We start from the raw sequence: 22,098 nt of genomic DNA on the forward strand, positions 1-22,098 counted from the left end.
AGGGGGCAAATGGGGTAAATGGGATTGGGGAGCTAACTGCAACAAAAAAAATTCCCATCTCAAAGTTCCCCCTTTAGAGCTGGAAAAGGCTTTGGGTGGGTGGCTCAATCCTACAAAGGACTGACTTGCAAGAGCATCCATCCGTCATAAATACACAAGAAGCGAGCCTTAAACCTCATCTGCTTTCATCCTCAAACCAAATCTGTATCTGTTCGTTTATTTTAGAAGAAGCAATATTACACACACAAACACCCAGGAGGAAGGCTTAAGTGGGGTCCAGGAGCATTCAGCGCATTCCTGCGTATTTCATGAGCAAATTGTGTAAACACAGAATACACATGGATGTCCAGGATGTCCAGGAGAAGAGAAAGTTCAAAGTAATAAATTGCTTCTTTGAGAGGCAAAAAAATAAAAAATGAACCAGTAAATCACTTTCTATGTTACACCATTGTAACTGAAAGCAAATTCTGCCAGAGGAAAGTGTGAAGCGAATGCAAGGATGCTCAAATGTATGAATGGGAAGGGGTCCTTATGCGAGGCTGCCTCGGGGCTGAACAGTGGAATCTGCAAAATTCCGAGCAGAAATCTCTAGTCTGAAAAGGGTATCACCCTTCACTTAACAAACGTCTCTAAATATTAAATCCAGGCACTACTTATGCAAGATGAAATGGCAGCCACCGAGCTGGAAAACTTTAAAAGAGGTTTGGTCACATTCACAGAGAACAAGGCTATCAAACGGCTGTTAGTATTATCTCCAGCATCAGAGGAGAATGCTTCTGGAAGCTAGTTGCTGGAGAGCATGGATGAGCATGGAGAGCATGGAGAGCATGGAAGGGGGCTGCTGCATTCAGGTCCTGCTCATGGGCTTCCCCCATAGGCATCTCCTTTGGTCTTCTGAGAGCATCTTGCATCTGCCAACCATCATGCCTAGCAACTGCTGATGGACCTCCCTTCCACGAATTTGTCTAACCCCTTTTAAAACGAACTAGGCTAGCGGCCATTGTATCTTGTGGCAGTAACTCTGTACATTATCTACATGCTCTACGGGGAACTGGCTTCCGGGACCAGGCCAGTTGGCCGACCAACTCTGCGCTACAAAGTTGTCTGCAAATGCGTCCTGAAGGCCAAGTCACTCTGTGCCTGCAGCAGCAGCAGCAGGAGGAGTCTTGTACAACTTAAAGACCAAGGTATTTGCAGCATTAGCTTTCGTGGGCTAGAGCATCCTTCAACAGGGTGCTTCCCTCACAAATTCTTTTTTTGGGGGGTGGGGATTAGGTGGGAACGCATATGCATAACACCTGTCAATCTCACCCCACTTGTCACAAAAGACACTGGATTAAAGGCAAACACAGAAGAATTGTCAAACGGAAGGAATCCCATGGAAGTGCTGTAAACAAGAAAACTCACGCAGAGGGGCTTAACCCTCCCCAATCTCATTCTGACAGAAGCGAAGGGGCATCTGGCAACGCTTTGTCAGCCATGCGGATCAAGAGACTCTTGCAGTCCATAGTGTGGCCTACCTGCCGCACATACATTTATATATATGCTGCCATAAATTTAAATTTTAATAGCTGGGGACCTGTGGAGATCAACTTAACCATCTGTGCACAGTCATTTGCATGCAAACATTCCACACATGCACATGTGAATCGGGTTCTGGCACTCAAGCGTGCTTGCGCCCAACTTCCCTAGCTGGAAATATGGCCCCCCTAATCTTCCCCTTGAGGGAGGATCTATGAAAAGCCTCATTACCGTTTATACTGTAAGGAAGTACCAAGAGGAACCGTTCAGAATCATCGGACCTATCTGAGCCTTGGAGGTGAGAAAGAAATGAGCCATAGACATGCGCCGAGGGGGAATGCGATAGTCCCGGAGAGGCAGGGCTAATATCCACACATGTTTTGAAATATTAGCCAGGCAAAGAATGTGTTTTGTCTTGATAATGAGAACATGCCACTCTAAGGAGCCACCCAGGGACGAGGGTCTACCTCAAGTTGGAAACCAGAATTCCACAGCGGGGAAAGTCAAATCCTGCATATTTTCCACCGGCAAATTAAGCTATGCAAATGACATACACCGCATGGTGTTGCTTGATCTATTTGCTAGGTGGCTGGAATGCTCCATCCTGGCTCGGTGGCAGGGCTAATAATAATGCTAGACAGCATAATATTAACCAAGGCTTGGACTTATCACGCCACCACATCTGGGGCTGAACTATACCAAAAATATGATCAATAGAAACTTGGGGTGGGGGGAGGCTTTCAAGAGATATGGAATAGCGGGGGGAGATGCAGCCATCTCACATCTGGAAGCTCCCACAATCTCTTGACCCCTCCTCAAGTTCCAGAGGCTTTAGAAAATCTGTCTTAGCCTTTTAAAAGCTATAGCTACAGCCTCACACAACCTTGCCGACAAAGGTCCGTATAGTTAAAGCTATGGTTTTCCCAGTAGTGATGTATGGAAGTGAGAGCTGGACCATAAAGAAGGCTGATCGCCGAAGAATGGATGCTTTTGAATTCTGGTGCTGGAGGAGACTCTTGAGAGTCCCATGGACTGCAAGAAGATCAAACTTCTCCATTTTGAAGGAAATCAGCCCTGAGTGCTCACTGGAAGGGCAGATCCTGAAGCTGAGGCTCCAGTACTTTGGCCACCTCATGAGAAGAGAAGACTCCCTGGAAAAGACCCTGATGTTGGGAAAGATGGAGGGCACAAGGAGAAGGGGACGACAGAGGACGAGATGGTGGGACAGTGTTCTCGAAGCTACCAGCATGAGTTTGACCAAACTGCGGGAGGCAGTGGAAGACAGGAGTGCCTGGCTGAATATGTAGCTTCATATTCAGTTGCAGATGGATTAAGAGATTCTTTAGCACAATATTCTAATTCTCCTGCAAGAGATCAGCTCCTATTTTTATAAAGCACATCCAACCCAGATGTTTTCGAGACTCCCAGTCCCCAAGTCACGTGACAAAAGGTTTGTGGTGGGACACGCTGCAAACCAAAAAGTCATGAGAAAGAGCTCTAAGTGCAACTTCCTAGGTATATAGTATGTTCTACAAACTTTTAATAATTTACCCCACCTTCCCATTACTGCAACGGACAGAACTTACCATCTGACCATGAGGCCGTGCTCCAGGAAGTTCTTCAGGTTAGGAAGTGTCTGCCTTAGATCTGTAGTTCCCAGCCCATGTTGGTATCTAAGCTATGGAGAGAGAAACAGGTGAATTAGCACATGGTTCTTCTGAACACCTGAGTAAACCTTGACGGGCTTAAGATGGGACAGCTGCCTTGCAAGCTGTATTCCAAGATCTGCATGTCAGAGAAGACACTTGCTGTTTGAAGGATGCAATTCCAAATACACATAGAAGAGAGTGCCACTGAACACCATGGCTCCTTGTTTCTGAGGGAATATGGAGAGATTTACACTGCAAATCTGTAATCAAGAACCCCAAGGTCCACCAACCGGCACCAGTTGCAAAATAGCAGCCCAGACAGGCAGGTGTACACTAAGAATGAAAAGCCTTGATGCTTAGCCAGGAAATAGTAATCACTACAAGCTCCCAAGATCACAAGTCCTTTCACACAAAAACTCACTCAGCATTCTTGTCCAGCAAAGTGGTGGTGCGTGGGGTGGAGTGGGGTGGAAGAAGAGGAGGAGAAACGTTTACCAAGCAATCTACCAGAAGATCCTTATCTACCTTCTCCCCACCCTTGCCTTGGGGCACATGTTGCACATCACACTTCTGAGGTGCTTGTGTACCATCACAAATACAGTGGTACCTCGGGTTAAGTACGTAATTTATTCCGGAGGTCCGTTCTTAATCTGAAACTGTTCTTAACCTGAAGCACCACTTTAGCTAATGGGGCCTCCTGCTGCCGCCGGAGCACGATTTCTGTTCCCATCCTGAAGCAAAGTTCTTAACCTGAGGTACTATTTCTGGGTTAGCCGAGTCTGTAACCCGAAGCGTCTGTAACCCGAGGGTACCACTGTACCTAAAACACGTAAATGATAGGGACGTTCGCCTGGCGCCTTCATATACACCTTGAGGCACCAGGCAAAAATGTTCCTTTTTAACTAAGACTTGGGTTGATTTGATTGACATCCTATACCCTTTTAAAATGTGGGTTTTTGGGGAGGGGGGTTGCTATTATTGGGTTGTTGTTTTTATTTTGCATTTATGTATTTTGTGGTTTTATATTTTGATTTTATTCTGTGAACCACCCTGACACCTCCAGGTATAGGGTGGTATATAAATTCAATGAGTAATAACGGTCAGAACAAGAACGTGCATCTTGGGCGCTCAGGTGAACTAGCATCAATGAGACGGAGCCGGTGGAAGAAGAATCCAAACTGCGAATTGCAGCAGTGCAAATGAAACAAAGCTCAAAGGCATTTGTTCACAGGTCTTTCCTTGGCCCACTACTCAGAAGTTGATGCTCCAGGGAGTTTAGATTAAGGAAGATTTAGTACGATTTAAACAACTGTGCCTGTGGAGTGATTGCCTTTCAGCATGACTAATCGAGGGGCTGCTGTTCGCTTATGCTTCACAGACACTGCTTGATTCTCACAAGCCACTCCTGCCCATCTGAATCTGCAGGAATCTCTTGTAATAATTGCAAGCTGGAGCTCAGAAACAGTAATGGACAGAAAGACTATGGAAGCTGGAAAATGGAGCTTTGCTTGCAAGCAGGAGAGAAAGAACCACCGGGTGCAAAAGAAGGAGAGTGCCTGCAACTTTGGGGTAGTGGATGTTGTCCCCATCTTCAAAAAAAGGAGGGGGAGACCCAGGTAAACTACTGACCAGTGAGCTTGACGTTAATACCAGGGAAGGTCCTAGAACAGATAATTTAACCATCGGTCTGTAAGCACTTAGAAAAGAATGCTGTGATTACTAAGACCCAGCATGGGTTTCTCAAAAACAAGTCATGTCAGACGAACCTTATTTCTTTTTTTTCTTTTGATGGGAGTAATAAGCTTGGTGGGTCAGGGGAATGCTGTGGACATAGTGTATCTTGATTTCAGTAAGGTTTTTGACAAAGTCCCCCGTGATATTCTTGCAAGGAAGCTGGTGACATGCGTGCTGGATGAAGTAACTGTTAGGTGGATTTGTTTGGTGGGTTGACTGACCAAACCCAAAGAGTACTCGTTAATGGTTCCTTGTCATCCCGGGAAAAAGTGACAGGGTTCTGTCCTGGGCCCGCTGCTGTTCGATGTCTTCATAAACAACTTGGATGAAGGAATTGAGGGGATGCTCATTAAATTTGCAGGTGACACCAAACTGGGGGGGTTAGCTAATGCTGCTTCCCTGTGACAACCCTTTAGATATTTGAAGATGGTCTATCATATCTCCTCTTAGTCTCTTTTCCAGGCTAAACATCCCAAGCACCTTCAACCATTCCTCATAAGGCTTGGTTTCCAGACCCTGGATCATCTTGGTTTGGATTTGGATTTGAAATCCCGCTTTATCACTACCCAAAGGAATCTCAAAGCGCTAACATTCTCCTTCCCCTTCCTCCCCCACAACAAACACTCTGTGAGGTGAGTGGGGCTGAGAGACTTCAGAGAAGTGTGACTGGCCCAAGGTCACCCAGCAGCTGCAGGTGGAGGAGCGGGGAAGCGAACCTGGTTCACCAGATTACAAGTCCACCGCTCTTAACCACTACACCACACTTGCCCTCAACTGCACACATTTCAGCTTATCAATAACCTTTTTAAATTGTGGTGCCTAGAACAGGACACAGAACTCCAGGTGAGATCTGTCCAAGGCAGAATAGAGTGTGACTATATCTTCCCTTGATCCGGACACTATACTTCTGTTGATGCAGTCTAGAGTAGCATTAGCTTTTTTTGCTGATGACTCATGCTCAGCTTGTGGTCTACTAAGACGCCTAGATCCTTTTCAAGGTATCCCCTATCTTATATATGTGCATCTGGTTCTTCCTGTCTTAAGTGTAGAACCTTGCATTTGTCCCTATTGAAATTCATTTTGTTAGCTTGGGCCCAGTTCTGCAATCTGTTAAGGTCATCTTGAATCCCGATTCATTATATATTTGAATTACTTTTAAAAAGCCCATCCTCAACTCCTAATGGTTTGTAGCATATAAATAACTGGATTAAGGGACTTGAGAAAGGCATGCATCAGTTCCAAATATAGGCAGGCTGGGAGGCTACGCAACGGGAAAGAGGCTATTCTCCATATAAACGTAACAACTGTGCACTACTTTCGCTTAATCATTTTAATTTTGGAGTTGTCAAGGGAATTCAACAGCACCGTCCAAAAGAAGCCTTCAAGTCAGATAAAAGCTTTCTTGGCTCCATGTATGAGATCATTTTAGCTTTCTCTTAGGTATCACAGTGGAATTGCTGACTCTACTCAAGATTTAAGTTCTTCCTTTTAAGTGCAATACTTTACCAGAGGTGGGGCGGAATCAGCACATCTTTCTCAATTGGAACAGTAAAAGCGGTTTTAACATGCAGTCAACGCACTTCAAGCAGCTGTGAAGATGCAGCTACGAAAGCATTTATGATGCCAAAAGGGTCCCCATTATGATGGGCAGTTATGGGCTGGCCAATGGATGGAATGGCTCAAAGCCAAGTCCAATGCATAGCAGATTCCTCCATTAATAGAGACCTCCGAAGGCACATTCCCATGGATTATATTAGAGCAGAGGCAGGATAGGAGGCTAGGGCGGCTAAGGTGTTCTTGGGCCACCAGAAAAGGAATGCAAAAAAAATTTCGTTGTTGGGATATTGAAGTAAGCTGAAGGAATTGTGCAGGCATCAGAGTTCTGGGAGGATGGCAAAGCTGTAAGTTATAATAATAGTCTTGGAAAAGGAAGAATGCCACCTTGCTCACATTAGCCCCTTTCATGAAAATGAAGCCCACAATGGGCCTCTGGATCCACCATAGGAGAATGCAGATTATCACGCATAGTTGCCACACATCCTTAAGAACCTAGGAGGAGGCTTGCAGGATCCATCTAGTCCCACATCCTGTTCTCAGAATAGCCAACCATTAAACAGGCAGGCTCAAAAATGTGAGCTTAAAAGGGGGCAACTGCTAAAGGCACTTCAGATACAAAGCTGTTTCATTAAACTTGTCAGGTGTAGCTACACAAACAAGAGAAAATTCCACATCTGGGTGTGTGTGTTTTAACAAATGCTAGCAGGATACAACCCTCAACTTGCCATTTATAGTTTCATCCAAGTGCAGAGTCCGCACCATATTAAACAGATCACGTTTATATTTGGGTATTTTTATATTTTGCTCTGCTTTGTTTTGTGGTTGTTCAAACGTATTGTAACCTGTCACTATAGCATAAATTCATTAAATAAATAAATCTGGCAATGTTGGGCTCGTGGTCAAGGCAGACCTGGATAACCTGCAGGCCACGATCACCTGCTATCTTTGCAGCACAGGATTTGGGGTTTTGTGTCTGTGGAGGTGGGGGGATCCCTCTCCAATCCAGGTACAGACTGTGGTTTTATGAAGATCCAGGTTCAGCTCCAAGTTACATGTTGCTTACTATCTGTGAACAGGGTGGGGGGAAAGGCCCACGGGCTCACTCCTCTCGAAGAAGAAGAAGAAGAAGAAGAAGAAGAAGAAGAAGAAGAAGAGTTTGGATTTGATATCCCGCCTTTCACTCCCTTTAAGGAATCTCAAAGCGGCTAACATTCTCCTTTCCCTTCCTCCCCCACAACAAACACTCTGTGGGGCTGAGAGACTTCAAAGAAGTGTGACAAGCCCAAGGTCACCCAGCAGCTGCATGTGGAGGAGCGGAGACGCGAACCCGGTTCCCCTGATTACGAGACTACCGCTCTTAACCACTACACCACACTGGCTCTCTCAGAGTGAACAGGGGCTGAGAGAGAGATGGTTTCCCACCATGAAGCAACAGAATGAAATAATTTAGATGGGAGGAAATGAGGAGCATCAAGCCTGAGACAACACAAAAGGTGGACAGTGGCCGAATTGTGAAGGGCCTCTGCCCGAGACCAGGGATAAGCTGCGGACAGAGGGCGCAATGCCCAGCTGACTGGATCAAGGGCACTAATATCAGAGAGCATTGTGTGTTCATAATCTAACCCCTTTCTCCAGGGAGGTATGCCACACTTTGATTTTATTTGGCATTACAATGAAGACAAAGGAACCGTTTACATGAGTGAACTTGATGCTTGCTAGAGCGAGTTCCACTTTTAAGAAGAGGTGCAGGAGACCCATTAAAAGCTGCCTCATTTTCAACCACTATTTTACCCAAAGTGAGTTTTTGAAAGAGGGCGATTTAGAGGGCAGTGCCATCATTAAGGACTTCAAACCCAAACCAAACAAACCGCAATATCAATGTTTAATTCTTTTTACCCCCAGGCCACAGGCTTGCACTATAAACCTGAAACATCCCAAAGTTTATGCCTTTGTATTTATTTAATCTCTTCAGTACTGTGAAGTGATGTTTATCAGATTTCCAAGACATGGGCGTATTTGGTTTGTATGACCTCACGTGGGAGGCAGCTTACACATTAATCTAACAATCATATCTATCAAGAGATTGTTTTCTCTCTCTCAAGGGTTAGAAGTTCACTAGCCCAATGAGGAAACTTAATCCAACTCTTGTTCCACATAAAGAACAGAGGGTTAACAGGACAAAAACACATCTAAAAATGTTGTCGTCTGAAATTTCAGATTTTGCACTAAAATTCAAACCAGAGTGAGGTAGTTTGCAAAGGAGTGCCAAACCACGGTTCGGTGTGTTGCTCCTCAGCTGCCACAGTAGGCAAGTGAATGGATATGGTTCCTTCCAGCTTTCATCACATGATTATCCAATGCTATCTTGCTCTGCCCATCACCTTCCAAAAAGCACTTATACCTTAATCATTAAGACTGCTGTCTGTGTATCAGAGAACACTGATGCTAGGGACGATTCCAAAAACATTACCTACTGTAAAAACAAAAACTGTACTTCTCTAAAGAAAGTCTTGATTTCAAGAGGGCCACTAGATGAGACGTTTGATACAAGACGGTACTAGACTTTTATCAAGCCCTATATAAAACAGTCCAACATGTCTTAGAACAACTAGATCCACCTGGCGGGATGTATCCCAATTTATACCATCTCTGTCAGCCAAGGTGGATGAGGCTGCCACCTGTCAATCACCTGATATTGAAATGATGCCATGCAGTCCATTCGCAAAAGCACAGCCCTGTGCTTTCAGTTGATTGGCAGTGCCTGCAAACCCTCTTTTGGCCAAGCTGTATCTTTTTCTGCCCTGCCCCTGACGTCACGAACATGTGGGCTTTGTTTGGCTAGAACAGTGGCACAGGCAAGATGGGGAGGCCAGGCTGCAGGTTCCCTGCTGCTGATAAGAGAGTGGTACGTATTAGGACCACCAGAGAGGGCTAAAAAGAAGCAGCTACTCTGGATTTCCATTCCTTGACATCCATCATCTGCATAGGTTATGGTAATGGCTCAGGATGAGCCAAACATTTTGGTAAGATCTCTGGACTGCCTTTTACCTGATCATTTCCTTATTATGCTTTGTGGGTTTATTTAGCCGCACTGATTTTAACAACAATAAAGAAATGAAAGGCAAACATTTTCCTAACACTTATGGAAAGATAGTGCAGACTACCTCTCTCTCTCTCTCTCTCTCTCTCTCTCTCTCTCTCTCTCTCGTGTGTGTGTGTGTGTGTGTGTGTTGTGGGGGAGAACAACTTCATCTTCATAAAAACAGGACCGGATTCTCAGGTTGAAGAGCTAAGGAATACACAAGGACTCCTGTGAACCTGCTTCTCACAAGTTAATCCGGTACTAAAAGTGTGAATGTGCTCGTTTACGTGCCTGTCTCCACATATGGCTTTGATAAAGTGTCTACTGTAGTCAAGGGAAACTGAAACTGAAGTTTAAAACCTGACAACACCAAAGCATAAGATTGGTGTGGTGCAGCTGAAGTTGCTATTATTCCCTGATTGCTTAAAATTTGCGCCCCTTTTTATTTTAACACAATATAGCAAAGCAATGTACTATGAAAAATCCTAGTCTCACCTCCATGCATTATTAGCTTTCTGGCCCAGAATCCGCACCAAGAGAGTGTTAAGGGTAAAAAAAGCTCCCATGCTTCAAAAATACCGCAGCCAGCCTGAGGTTCTTTACTTCATACAGCACAGCTATACGCCAATAACTTCTATGGACTGGTGGGACACTACACAGGCATTTCTAGATTTCTATAAATAATATGCAATGCACTGCTTGCATTTATTTAGAATACTTTCTCCAACAGATAACTGCTCAATGAACAAGAGGTAATATCCACTGTTATACATAGCAGACCCATTGAGATCAATAGAATTAGCTCCATTGATTAACTCTCGAGTGACTTGATTTCACTAATTGAGAAAAAGAGCAAACAGGTGCTTTGGATAATCAATAACCAACAGGCAGGGATTTTGTTTTAGTCTTAGATGTCATCAGGTTCCCAAGGTGGTTGTCACCAATGGAAGCCAAGGCTCAGAAAAAGCTCAATATAGAGGCCAAATGGCCGAAATATTGGGAAATATTGGAACAAGATGGAGGCAAATTGAAATTGCAGAGTTTTGAGAAATTAAAAGATAAAGTGCAAGATTGGCTGCATTATTATCAAATAAGAGAGGCCTATAACTTGGATAAAAAAATTGGCTTCCAGGTGGAAAAATCAAAATTGGAAACAGAACTGTTAGATCCCAAAACTAAGATACTTTCAAGAATGTATAACTTGCTGTTAAAATGGAATACGCAGGATGAAACGGTTAAATCTGCTATGATTAAATGGGCACAAGACATTGGTCATAACATTATGTTTGCTGACTGGGAACAGTTGTGGACCACCGGTATGAAATTTACGGCATGTAATGCCTTGAGAGAGAATATTATGAAAATGATATATAGGTGGTACATGACACCAGTCAAGCTTGCAAAAATATATCATCTGCCCGATAATAAATGTTGGAAATGTAAAGGGAATGAAGGTACATTCTTTCACCTTTGGTGGACGTGCCCAAAGATTAAGGCTTTCTGGGAGATGATCTATAATGAAATGAAAAAGGTATTTAAATATACTTTCCTGAAGAAGCCAGAGGCCTTTCTCCTGGGCATAGTCAGCCAATTGGTGCCAAAGAAGCATAGAACGTTCTTTATGTATGCAACAACAGCAGCAAGAATACTTATTGCAAAGTATTGGAAGACACAAGATCTACCCACCCTGGAAGAGTGGCAGATGAAAGTGATGGACTTTATGGAATTGGTGGAAATGACTGGCAGAATCCGAGACCTGGGAGAAGAGTTGGTCGAAGAAGATTGGAAGAAATTTAAAGATTATCTGCAGAAACATTGTAAAATTAGTGAATGTTAAAATGATGTTGGATTGGAAATAAGTGGTACTAGCAACAAAGTTAATAAGAATATGCAAAAATGAATTGATAATGGATGAAAATATAGAGTTATAAAATGTTAAGATATAGAGTTAAGATAAATGAAAGAGGGTAAGGATTTGCTGATTTGATTATTTAAATGGGAATACAAGAAGGGGAGGTGTGAGGAGGTCAAAGAAACAAGCAAATGAGTTTTAAGTTATGAAAAATGGAATTGTTTTTAATTTTTCTTATTTTTTTCTTTGCTTTTGTATGTTGTATCTTTATTTTTCTTTTTTCTTTTATTATGTGTCCTTGTATTTATGTTTTTGTAAAACTTCAATAAATATTTCTTTTAAAAAAAAATAGATGTCATCAGGTTAAGCATAGATGAGTTCTTGAATTGCATCACATCTATTAAGTACCCAGGAAATTTCTGATCGCAGGAATTGTAGAGTTAGAGGGGACCTTGAGACTCATCTAGTTCCCTGCAAGGCAGGAATCTCAACTAAAGCATCAACAATTAGAAGCAAAAGGCTATGTGTTGAGGAATGAGAGGAATGTCTTGTCTTTCTGGAGTCCAGTATATGATCCTTTACTTTTTAAATTAATTCCACCTCTAGCCAACACGGACTGAAGGACCCACTCCATCAGGCTCCACCTGTCTCTTATCTGTTTCCACCTCATTTGGTCATTATAAAAGCTACTGTCTATTTATGGTCCCAGCCGCTTCCACCCCATCACGTGTTTTAGATGGTAATCCTTCAGTTAGGGATTGCCTTGTTTTCACTGACTGTATGTAAACTACTTTGGGGACCTTTTCAGGGTAATAGTGCTCTAAACCAACAAACACTACCCACAAGCAAAGACGCAGGTAGGCCCCCACTTCCTCCCAGCAGCAGAGCCTAACCCAAGTCTGAAGACATTCAGAGTTATAATATAGTAAAAAGATAAAGGTAAAGGACCCCTGACAGCTAAGTCCAGTCGCAGACGACTCTGGGGTTGCGGCACTCATCTCACTTTACTGGCCGAGGGAGCCGGCGTTTGTCCGCAAACAGTTTTTCTGGGTCATGTGGACAGCATGACTAAGCTGCTTTTGGCGCAACAGAACACTGAAACCAGAGCAGCGCATGGAAACACCATTTACCTTCCCACCGGAGTGGTACCTATTTAGCTACTTGCACTTTTTGGCGTGCTTTCGAACTGCTGGGTTGGCAGGAGCTGGGACCGAGCAACAGGAGCTCACCCCGTCGTGGGGATTCAAACCACCAACCTTCTGATCGGCAAGCCCAAGAGGCTCAGTGGTTTATACCACAGCGCCACCCGCGTCCCTTAATATAGTACTTAATATAGTACTGAGCTGTAAATAAAGGCTGAAAGTTTCCCAGGTGTCCCCAAATCAAGGTCACCCAGGTGAAGCTAAGCAAAACAGCTGGCCAACATCAATTTCCCATAGTTAGAAGCCGGATGGGATACTTAACACATCTATAATTTTCTAATCATTTTTTTTTAAAATGGGAAAATTAAAATATTTGAATTTTCTGCGTTCTGACAAGCTGGAACTGAATAATGCAATATCTGCTTGTTTTATTTGTTAAGTGGTAAAACGGTTTCTTGTGTGCAATTGTCACCCTTGCTTTCTGTGCAGGAAAACTGGTTCTGCTGACTCTAAAGGACAAAAAGTGTTAGGCAAAGCCAAGCCCCACAAGCCTAAGCAGCGATGGGAAGCAAAATCAATTCTATTTTAGGGCGTGTCCAATCAAATTAAATTAGCAAGCAGGCAGAGTGTAATGAGAATGAGTGTTTGTGGAGTGGCGGGGGGAGGCTTGGTTAATTTCATTGTACACAGGTTGTACATTGACAATAAAGGTATTCTTCTTCTTCTTCTTAGAGGTGCACAGTACATAGAGCGAGCGAGTTATGACTGCTAGATAATACTCCCCTCCCACTAGGCCACATTCACAGCATGCCATTTAAAGCACTGTGATACCATTTAAACAGCCATGGCCTCCTCACAGAATTCTGGGAGGTGTAGTTTTTAAGTCTGCTGAGAGCTGCTAGGAGACCCATTTCCCTCTCAAAGCTACAATTCCCAGAAGGGATTAGCAATCAATCCCTCTTCACATTGGGCTGAAAACCCGAATATTTGCAACTCGTCAGTTCCAAATACTAACAGGGCTCTGTTGGCTTCTTTTTTAAAAGAAAGAAAGAAAGAAAGAAAGAAAGAAAGAAAGAAAGGGAGAACTTATCCGTGGGCTTTTAAAAAATAAATAAATAGATGAAACAGATGGAAACCATTACCAGCAAGTTGAAATGGAGCACACCGATATACCATTCCCGGGTCAAAACAACGCCCATAATGATCTGCAGAAAATTGTATTGACCTGCTTATAATTCTACCTTGCGTTCTCCTAGGAGTTAGATATGGCTTTCATTGTTCTTATTTTGCAATTTCACAGAGATTCCATTCTCCCTCTGGGGACGTGTTTTGATTGCCCAAAGATTTTGCTTTGTATGCCCTGGTCCTCCACGCTGCCCCCCCCCCCCAGGAGTCTGTGGGAAAGATACAGATCACGGAAATCCAGGATGAAGTGCTTCCTGCCTGACCTTAAGAACCACTCACACAGCCAGCCTGACCATCTACTGATTCCCTATGCCCAGCTTAATATGGCTGCTCCCGGAAAACTTACCTATGGCATCAATGGCAGTCTAAGAAGGGCGTCAGATTCTTGTCTTCTGATGGAAATGGGGATGGCCTATATTGTTGGGTGTGTTAAGCTGTCCAACTGTGACACACTCTCTGCAAGGCATGCAGGGAATCAGTGATCATGCGAATTAGGATGATCTCCCACAAGTGTGCAATATAGATAAAGTAGTAACTACATTACTGTCTTCCCCGATGATGGATGCATGTAGTTTTGCTACGGAAGGGTACTTTTCTGAGCTTACATACCTGTGCAATATTTTTGTTGAGAAGGTAGACGCCATAGTCAAACTGCAGTTTCTCTCCTCCCTTTGGATACAACGGAAATCTAAAATGGGAAGAGGGGAAAACATGAGCACACTTGTCTATGCAACCAACCCAAAGATCAGTGACTTATGGCAGCTGTTTCCACTGCCTTCCATAAAAGCTTCTCCTCCAGTACATGTGCATTCAAACTTTTAAAAAAAACAAATAAATCCAGAAATGGTAAAATTTAACCAACTCAGCCCAGCTCTGAACTAAGGGCCGTTGCAGATTTTTAAAACAAGACACACGCAGAGTCAGTGTTATGAATTACAGAAGGAAGGTGGGAAAGAGATATAAATAAATGAACAGACCATTGCATAAAGTTATTAAGATGCAATCTTATACCTATTTACGCAACAGCAAACCCCATTGAGGGACATGGGTGGCGCTGTGGGTTAAACCACAGAGCCTAGGACTTGCCGATCAGAAGGTCGGCGGTTCAAATCCCCGCGACGGGGTGAGCTCCCGTTGCTCGGTCCCTGCTCCTGCCAACCTAGCAGTTCGAAAGCACGTCAAAGTGCAAGTAGATAAATAGGTACCACTCTGGCGGGAAGGTAAACAGCGTTTCCGTGCGCTGCTCTGGTTCGCCAGAAGCAGCTTAGTCATGCTGGCCACATTACCCGGAAGCTGTACGCTGGCTCCCTCGGCCAATAAAGCGAGATGAGCGCCACAACCCCAGAGTCGGCCACAACTGGACCTAATGGCCAGGGGTCCCTTTACCTTTACTAAGTCCCGTTGAACTAAATGGGATTCACTTTTCAGTAGAAATGCATAGAATTGCACTGCATGGAAGGTGGGGGGGGGAAGGGTGAGAGGAATTTGTGTTGGGAAGGTGCAGGGAAGAAAAGGGAAGCAGAAGAGTCAGGCTCCATCTCACACTCACGTTTGAGTTTTTATTTACAAAAATTAAATGCAAAAATTGCAAATGAAACAAAAATAGTTTACCGTTTGTAAAAAATAAACGAGATGCATCCTTAAAAAGAGTGTGCCTTATTTTAATAATAAAAGGCTTCCAGTTTTGAAATAATCTGTACTGTTTTCACCGTTTTAGTTCCAATAATTAATCACTCTGCCATATTCATATCTATTGTTTTTCCATTCAGGAGTGGTAGGATTAGAGATTGTTTCTCAACATTTGGCACAGCATATTCTGAATGCTCCAGATAATTTATACACAAGCTAAAAGGCACAGGTCCTAAAACTAATCCTTGTGGAATTCTGATTTCTACATCCTTAATGGGAGAACTGCCCATTTATTCCTATTCTCTGCTTCCCGGTTTAACCAGTTACTGATCCATTAAAGAACTTCCCCTCTTATTCCATGATTGCTAAAGCTTACTTTTGTCCTCAGTGCAGTGGCTTTTAATTTTGCTGAACAATAATATCTACAAACATCAGAAAACTATTGATCAACAGGATCTACTAAGAGTCTTCAGGACAGAGCAGGATTACAATTTAAAACAGAAATTCAGTTCTGAAATGAGTTCGTAATGCATGACAGAAGTTGTGTGTTATTAAACAATTTCTTTACAGCAACCAAGACAAAAACTATATTATTTCTAACAAGAGCCATTAAAGTCAAAGGTTTAACAGACGTCATTACAGTACACCAAAACGTCAAGGTCTCAGTTTTACAATACTTCAAATTCTTAATGGGTCACTTCAAGTTGAGAAGTATAAAATCACTCTAACCACCATATATCTAAGCTCGCCTTACTTAATAGTTCTATAAATCCAAGCTGTCTGCAGTGCAGGAAAATAAAACACACTTTAAAATGAACATACGTGCAGCGAGATTCCACTGCCTGCTGTTGTTGTATAAATCACATGGAATTTGTTTCTATATCTACTGAGTTACTTTATCCAACTGTAGCAGGATTTGGATTATAAAAGGATACAATTACAATTAATAGCACAAAATTCATTCAGCCTGGACAATAAATATGGCCTTTAAAAACATTGTGCAATTTGTTACGTGATAGTATTTCATTATGTTGCCGGGGGAAGAGTGATATTTGCTACAATTAGAAACAAAAAGCTTTTAAAAAAAGAACACGTAATGGTCGAACGATACAGAGGGCTCAACTGTTTCCTCCTACTTCATTTTAAGATAGCTTCAAATTGTTAAGTTAAAAAAATAAATACCCTTTTGGTTTCTCTATTTTAGCGATCCTCCACACTTCATCAAACACATGAGGGGAAAACCAGTGAATTTAAGAATATCGGCTTTAATTATCTGCACAATCGGAATGAATTTCAGGAACCAAATAGTTGTATTGAAAAATACACCTTTCGAGCCATCTGGTCCCCAAATGGCAAGTAGGCATTCCGTTCTGGCAACTGTAACCCTGGTTTAAGGAGCCATTTGGCACCCAGGTTTTATATCTGAGTTTCTAACATTGGTGGGAGCTGAATGACAACACAAAGGAAGATAATGTTCCAATGCTATCTAGCTAGCTAGCTAGCTAGCTATCTACACACACAAAACCCCACTACAGTGGTGCCTCGCAAGACGAAAAGAATCCGTTCCGCGAGTCTCTTCGTCTTGCGGTTTTTTCGTCTTGTGAAGCAAGCCCATTCGCGGCTTAGCGGATTAGCGCTAATAGCAGCTTAGCGGGCTTAGCGGATCAGCTGATAAGCGGCTTAGCGGATCAGCTGTTAAGCGGCTTAGCGGATCAGCTGATAAGCGGCTTAGCGGATCAGCTGATAAGCGGCTTAGTGGCTTGGGAAAAAGGGGGAGGGGAAAGGAAAAAAAACCCTGCAGGAACTCGCAAGACATTTTCGTCTTGCGAAGCAAGCCCATAGGAAATTCGTTTTGCGAAGCACCTCCAAAACGGAAAACCCTTTCGTCTAGCGGGTTTTCCGTCTTGCGAGGCATTCGTCTTGCGGGGCACCACTGTACTGATTCCTTCTCTTGGTTAATTTATTTAAAAAAAACCCACTATGGTGGGCAAGCATCTGACTCTCCTATCTCTCGTCCCTTCCCATGATTATGGTACAACCCAATACCAAATTCTTGAACCGTTATCAAGTGTCAAAACTTCGGCAATAGACAATATCTCAGCTGAAGCCTCCAGCCACTGGGATCACATGCGAAGCAGAAGCGGTGAGCCAATTTCCTAACAACTTGCTTCCCCTTAAAAAGCGATGCGTTTTGTCCAGGAGCGTTCTCAAGCTCCAAATATTAAAAACAGAAGATCTAAAAAGCTTACTTCACCTGAGAAATATTCAGTGAAGTCAACGGGACTAGGCTGGCTCACTTTTTCTCCTCCTTCTCGTGGATTATTACTTTGTGGATAATAGCATTGTCCTGGCAGCGTAGCGATTCATTAACTATAAGCTCAGTATTTCTTAGCTCAGTGTTAACCGAAATGTAGGAGGATTCACTAACAGTTTAGCATAGCAGCAGCAATTAACTAAGAACATCCTGCAATCTTTCTTTTTTAAGCTGCCACACTTTTAAAGCCAAGAATGACTACAAAAGGATACCTTTGGTACAATCTATCTCCTGTTAACTAAGCTCACTTCTCCTATCCCACTTTTTCTTTTTCGTTCTTTTTTGATGACCTTAGACAAGCACTTCCCAAATCACACCCTCATTTCATTTCATAGCCACATGATGTTATTGGGCTAATCTCGACCTGTTCAGCATCACGGGACAGCTTCAATATTTGAAAAGGCTGTAATGAGTCTCCACAGGCCTCTTAGGTCAGTCAGATGTTAACTGTTAAAGTGAAGCTAAAAAGGATCTAGGTGCTATTTTTTTTTTAAAAAAAAACCTTTCAGATACAAAGGTTTGCTCTTCCAGGTTCTCAAGCCTAAACATCTTTATTGCCAAGTTCTGTGATTTATGAACTTCTTTGTGTTCAGAGAGATCAATCTCATATGTACCAATAAGTTGGCGACTGGTTTTTCATATGTCCATGTATAGCCACCTGCCTTTAATCCAAACTATTTTTTTTAAGCTTAAGGAAATGATTGATTTTTAACTGTACCCACCTGTTTCTAATCTGACATGAAAAACATGTGGTTTAGATCCTGATTTTCCTCTAATCAGACTTTTTGCTTGCATTTCAAACTGAATTGAAGAAACCCCAGTAAGGAGCTGCAAATACACACACAAAAAAAACCGAGGGGTGGAATGGCTGAAAATGTAATGTTTCCAGTCACATCTTGAAAAGAAAGCTTCAGCAGCTGAAGCCCTGTGCACTCAAAGAAGGGATTACATTCCAATTCACGGTAAGAGCTGCCAGGTGAAAATGGTTAGACTGAGCTTTTCTAGGGTGCCTCCTCAACCTGAGGTATTTGGGATTCAGTAAAGTGCAAAGACTGAGAAGTCTCATGGCTAGCAATTCATCCCTCTGCAAGTAGAAAAAGGTACGTTAGTAGCAAGTTTCCTTGCCTGTCTCCCAGCTGTAGCCCCATGAGTTATATATCTGCAACATCTACTGTGCTTCAGGAAAACAAGTACAGTGTTACAGACGGGATCCATTCCAGAGGCCCGTCCATAACGTGAAATGCCTGCAACTCAAAGTGCTGTGTCTGCGCAGACACACGGCGCGATTTGGCGATTTGTGCATGCACGAAGTGAGATTTAGCGCTTCTGCGCATGCGGTGAAACCCAGAAGTAATCCATTCCGGTACTTCCGGGTTGCCGCGGGACGTACTGCTAAAAGAGTAACATGAAGTGGACGCAAAATGAGGTATGACTGTAGTTTGCTTTTGACACCCAACTGGCTAACAGAGGGAGGGAGGGAGGGAGAAAGGCAGAGAGATTGCTCCTGTTCTAGCAAGTGCCACCAGGCACCATAATTTTATCTGTGTCATTTTCGGCTGGCTCCTCCTGCTCTGCCTGGTGAGTCTTCCTGCCTTTTGTCTTTCTCATCCTCAAATGGGTCCATGCATTTGGCTGTTAACTAGAAGGCTGGTGGTTTGAGCCTACTCAGGGAAGGCTTTGGGCAGGATTCCTGAATGGCAGGGGGTCAGACTAGATGACTCTCAAGGTCCCTTCCAACTCTGATTTGAACTTCCCACTTGGGGTTTAAAATTTATTCCTTTCCTTTTTTAAAAAAATGATATTTATTCAGAATTTCAAAAGTACAAGAAAAAGGACAAAAAATAAGGGGGGAAAAAGAACAAATACATCACAAAAAAAGCAAGAAAAAAGAAAAAAAAGACAAATCCCATATTACATCTTTTCATTTGCTTATTTCTTTGACCTCCTCACACCTCCCTTTTTGTATTCTAACTTAATTCGTTGTTTCAGCAAATTCTTTCTGTCTTTCTCAATTCTTATTTAGATAGTCTTACCTATTAGTTAACTCAACAAATCCTTTCCATCTTTTGCCATATTCTGTTATTCAATTTACCTTGATTTATTTAACCTTGTCTTACCATAAAAAGAAAACCTTAAAGTTGAAAATTTAAAACATATTTATACATAACTCCTTATATCCTTTCTACTAAAGCCAGATAATTCCATTCCAACATTTTCCCTAATATTTCATTAGTTTTACACTAATTCCAAAAATAAAAAGAAAATTTTCCTTTTATAGGCTCCCCCCCCCTAATTTTTATCCAACGTCCCTTCTTCCTGGTCTCGGGTTATGTCAGTCCTTACTGTCCATTCCATCCAGTCCATCAACCTGGTGATCTTATGTCCGAGGCCCTTAAGTCTCTTCTATGCCTCTTCTGCAGATTTTCTTCTTCTTGTTTATGCTTACACTTTTCCTTATCTTTTGTTGGTTTCTTTCTTAATTTCTTCCCTTTCTCCTTGAGGAGTAGGTCTCTGGGGGATTCCAACCGATAGTTATATCCATCTTCCTTCATCAGACTAGCCCATTCCCCAGTCCCACTCCCCGCCATCATCATTGTAAACCAAATAGTAACTATCCAAAAAATAGTTGTCAGCATGTTTCCAAGTCCCACCAAAGTTAAGAGCCTCCTTAACTCCAGGCTCTCCCAGGCCCACTCCAAATTCAATCTTCCAGAACAGCAGCTTATGCTCCTGCAGGGCTTCGGATCTCTCCATTTGTGTTGCTTGAGGTGCGATCGCAGCCTCCTCCATCTTCATCTGCCCTTGCACTTGCCCAGTCGAACCAGTTTCCTGAGTTGGTCGCTGTATAATTTCTATGTTTCCTGTTAGTCCATATTCACTGGCTACAGCAGTCATCAAGTCCAACTTCTCATTCATCAAATCCATCTTCTCATGCAACTGCTCCAGCAAAGCATTTGTCTTGCAAAAAGCAGACACCAAAACTTCCTCCCAACACATTTCTATTCAAGGTCAAACGACCGGTCCCACGATCCCAATCTCGCAGCTGTGAGGTCTCCAAGTAAACTGCAGCAACAAATTGACAAGCTCCCTCTAGGGGACACAATTTCTATTTGTATCCATCTTTTTGAAACATGTCCAACAAAAGAAAGTTACTTTCGATTTTCAAATACTTTTGTTTCTTTAAAATGCAGGAGACAGCATTGAAGCCAGTTTGGCTCTCTTTTTTAACTATCTGTCAAAATGCTCTACATACAATCAATGGACGTCTCCAGCAATTTTTGTCCTGACACCCCGTTCCCAGGTTTGAGATGATGGAAACTTATTTTCCTTTACTCCCTCTCCTGCAGGCTTAAACAGTCAGATTCCCCCGCCCTTTTCACCTGCTTCCAAGGGGGTTTTATTAGTTGTAAATGCAAGAAATTCCAACCTTTAGGGCAACTTTCCAGGCTATTAGATTGTAAGGTTTTTGCTTCAGTCTATTTACAAAAAGCGGGAGGCGGACTTCCTGTTTTGAACCTTCCCGCTTCGGAGCCTAATTCAAGTATTTCTTGATCCAATTTTCCGTTTTTACTCACGGGTACTTGTTTAGAGTCCAATTGTCAACAGGAAAAAGTCAGCGCTCTCCGGCGATGGCTGTACGGCTTCCCTCCGTGAAAGTAGCAATCAGTTCGCAGCACCGCGCTGCTCACCCCACTTCGCTCCGGAGCCCCAAATTGGGGTTCCCTGCGAGTAGGGGAGGCGCTCCTGGTGCTCTGCCGAACCCCACGTTCCCAGGCTCCCTCCGCCTGGGATTTCTAGCGGGTCCCCACCTTCGCCGCGGTGGGAAGACCCAATGTCCACGGAGCCCGTTCCCCCGATCGGAGGAACGCCGCCATTCGCTGATGGCGCTAACCCGGAAGTCCTAAAATTTATTCCTTTCCTTACCTAACACTCAAAGAACCTAAAGAGCTCCCCAAAATGATCAAAGTGTTCCATATCAGACCTGCATAGCAATTTTTTCCCCAGCTGCAAAATATATAGTTTTAAAAAGCTGGGAAGGTAAAACCTTACCCAAAGCAGTTTTAGAGCTGGGTGAACTGGAAGCAATTATATATAGCCTGCTTTAAAGTACACACAGACCTTGGTTGCCATTCTGCAAGTGACATACACATGAACATCACTGCACCAAACAGTACCAATTCATTATTTAGTAATTTTGCATTTGTAAAATGCTTTGCAGTCTGTACAGTGGTACCTCGGGTTACATACGCTTCAGGTTACATACGCTTCAGGTTACAGACTCCGCTAACCCATAAATAGTACCTCGGGTTAAGAACTTTGCTTCAGGTGAGAACAGAAATCGCGCTCTGCCAGTGGGAGGCCCCATTAGCTAAAGTGGTGCTTCAGGTTAAGAACAGTTTCAGGTTAAGAACGGACCTCCGGAACGAATTAAG

General features: G+C 43.1%; 2 protein-coding genes across 3 annotated transcripts in view; both read right to left on the reverse strand.

Moving 5' to 3' along the window:
• UVRAG (UV radiation resistance associated) overlaps positions 1-22,098 on the reverse strand; it is a 150,846-nt gene that overhangs the window by 69,843 nt on the left and 58,905 nt on the right. Inside the window, exons 13-14 of one of the 2 annotated variants that reach the window (XM_083609876.1) lie at positions 14,332-14,410; positions 3,108-3,199 (exon numbers count right to left, since the gene is read on the reverse strand). In XM_083609876.1, the coding sequence (XP_083466002.1) occupies positions 3,108-3,199; positions 14,332-14,410 (171 nt within the window). Of the gene's footprint in view, positions 1-3,107; positions 3,200-14,261; positions 14,411-22,098 lie in introns of both variants that reach the window. The other variant, XM_083609877.1, reaches the window with a different exon arrangement.
• The window catches only part of MOGAT2 (monoacylglycerol O-acyltransferase 2), a 229,251-nt gene continuing 207,666 nt past the window's right edge, over positions 514-22,098 (reverse strand). The window contains exon 7 of the mRNA XM_083610062.1: positions 514-525. The gene's annotated coding sequence lies outside the window, so the exon portion shown is untranslated. The remainder of the gene's footprint in view (positions 526-22,098) is intronic.

This window comes from Podarcis filfolensis, assembly GCF_964270895.1.
Source record: "Podarcis filfolensis genome assembly, chromosome: 4".
NCBI classification, from domain to species: Eukaryota; Metazoa; Chordata; class Lepidosauria; order Squamata; family Lacertidae; genus Podarcis; species Podarcis filfolensis.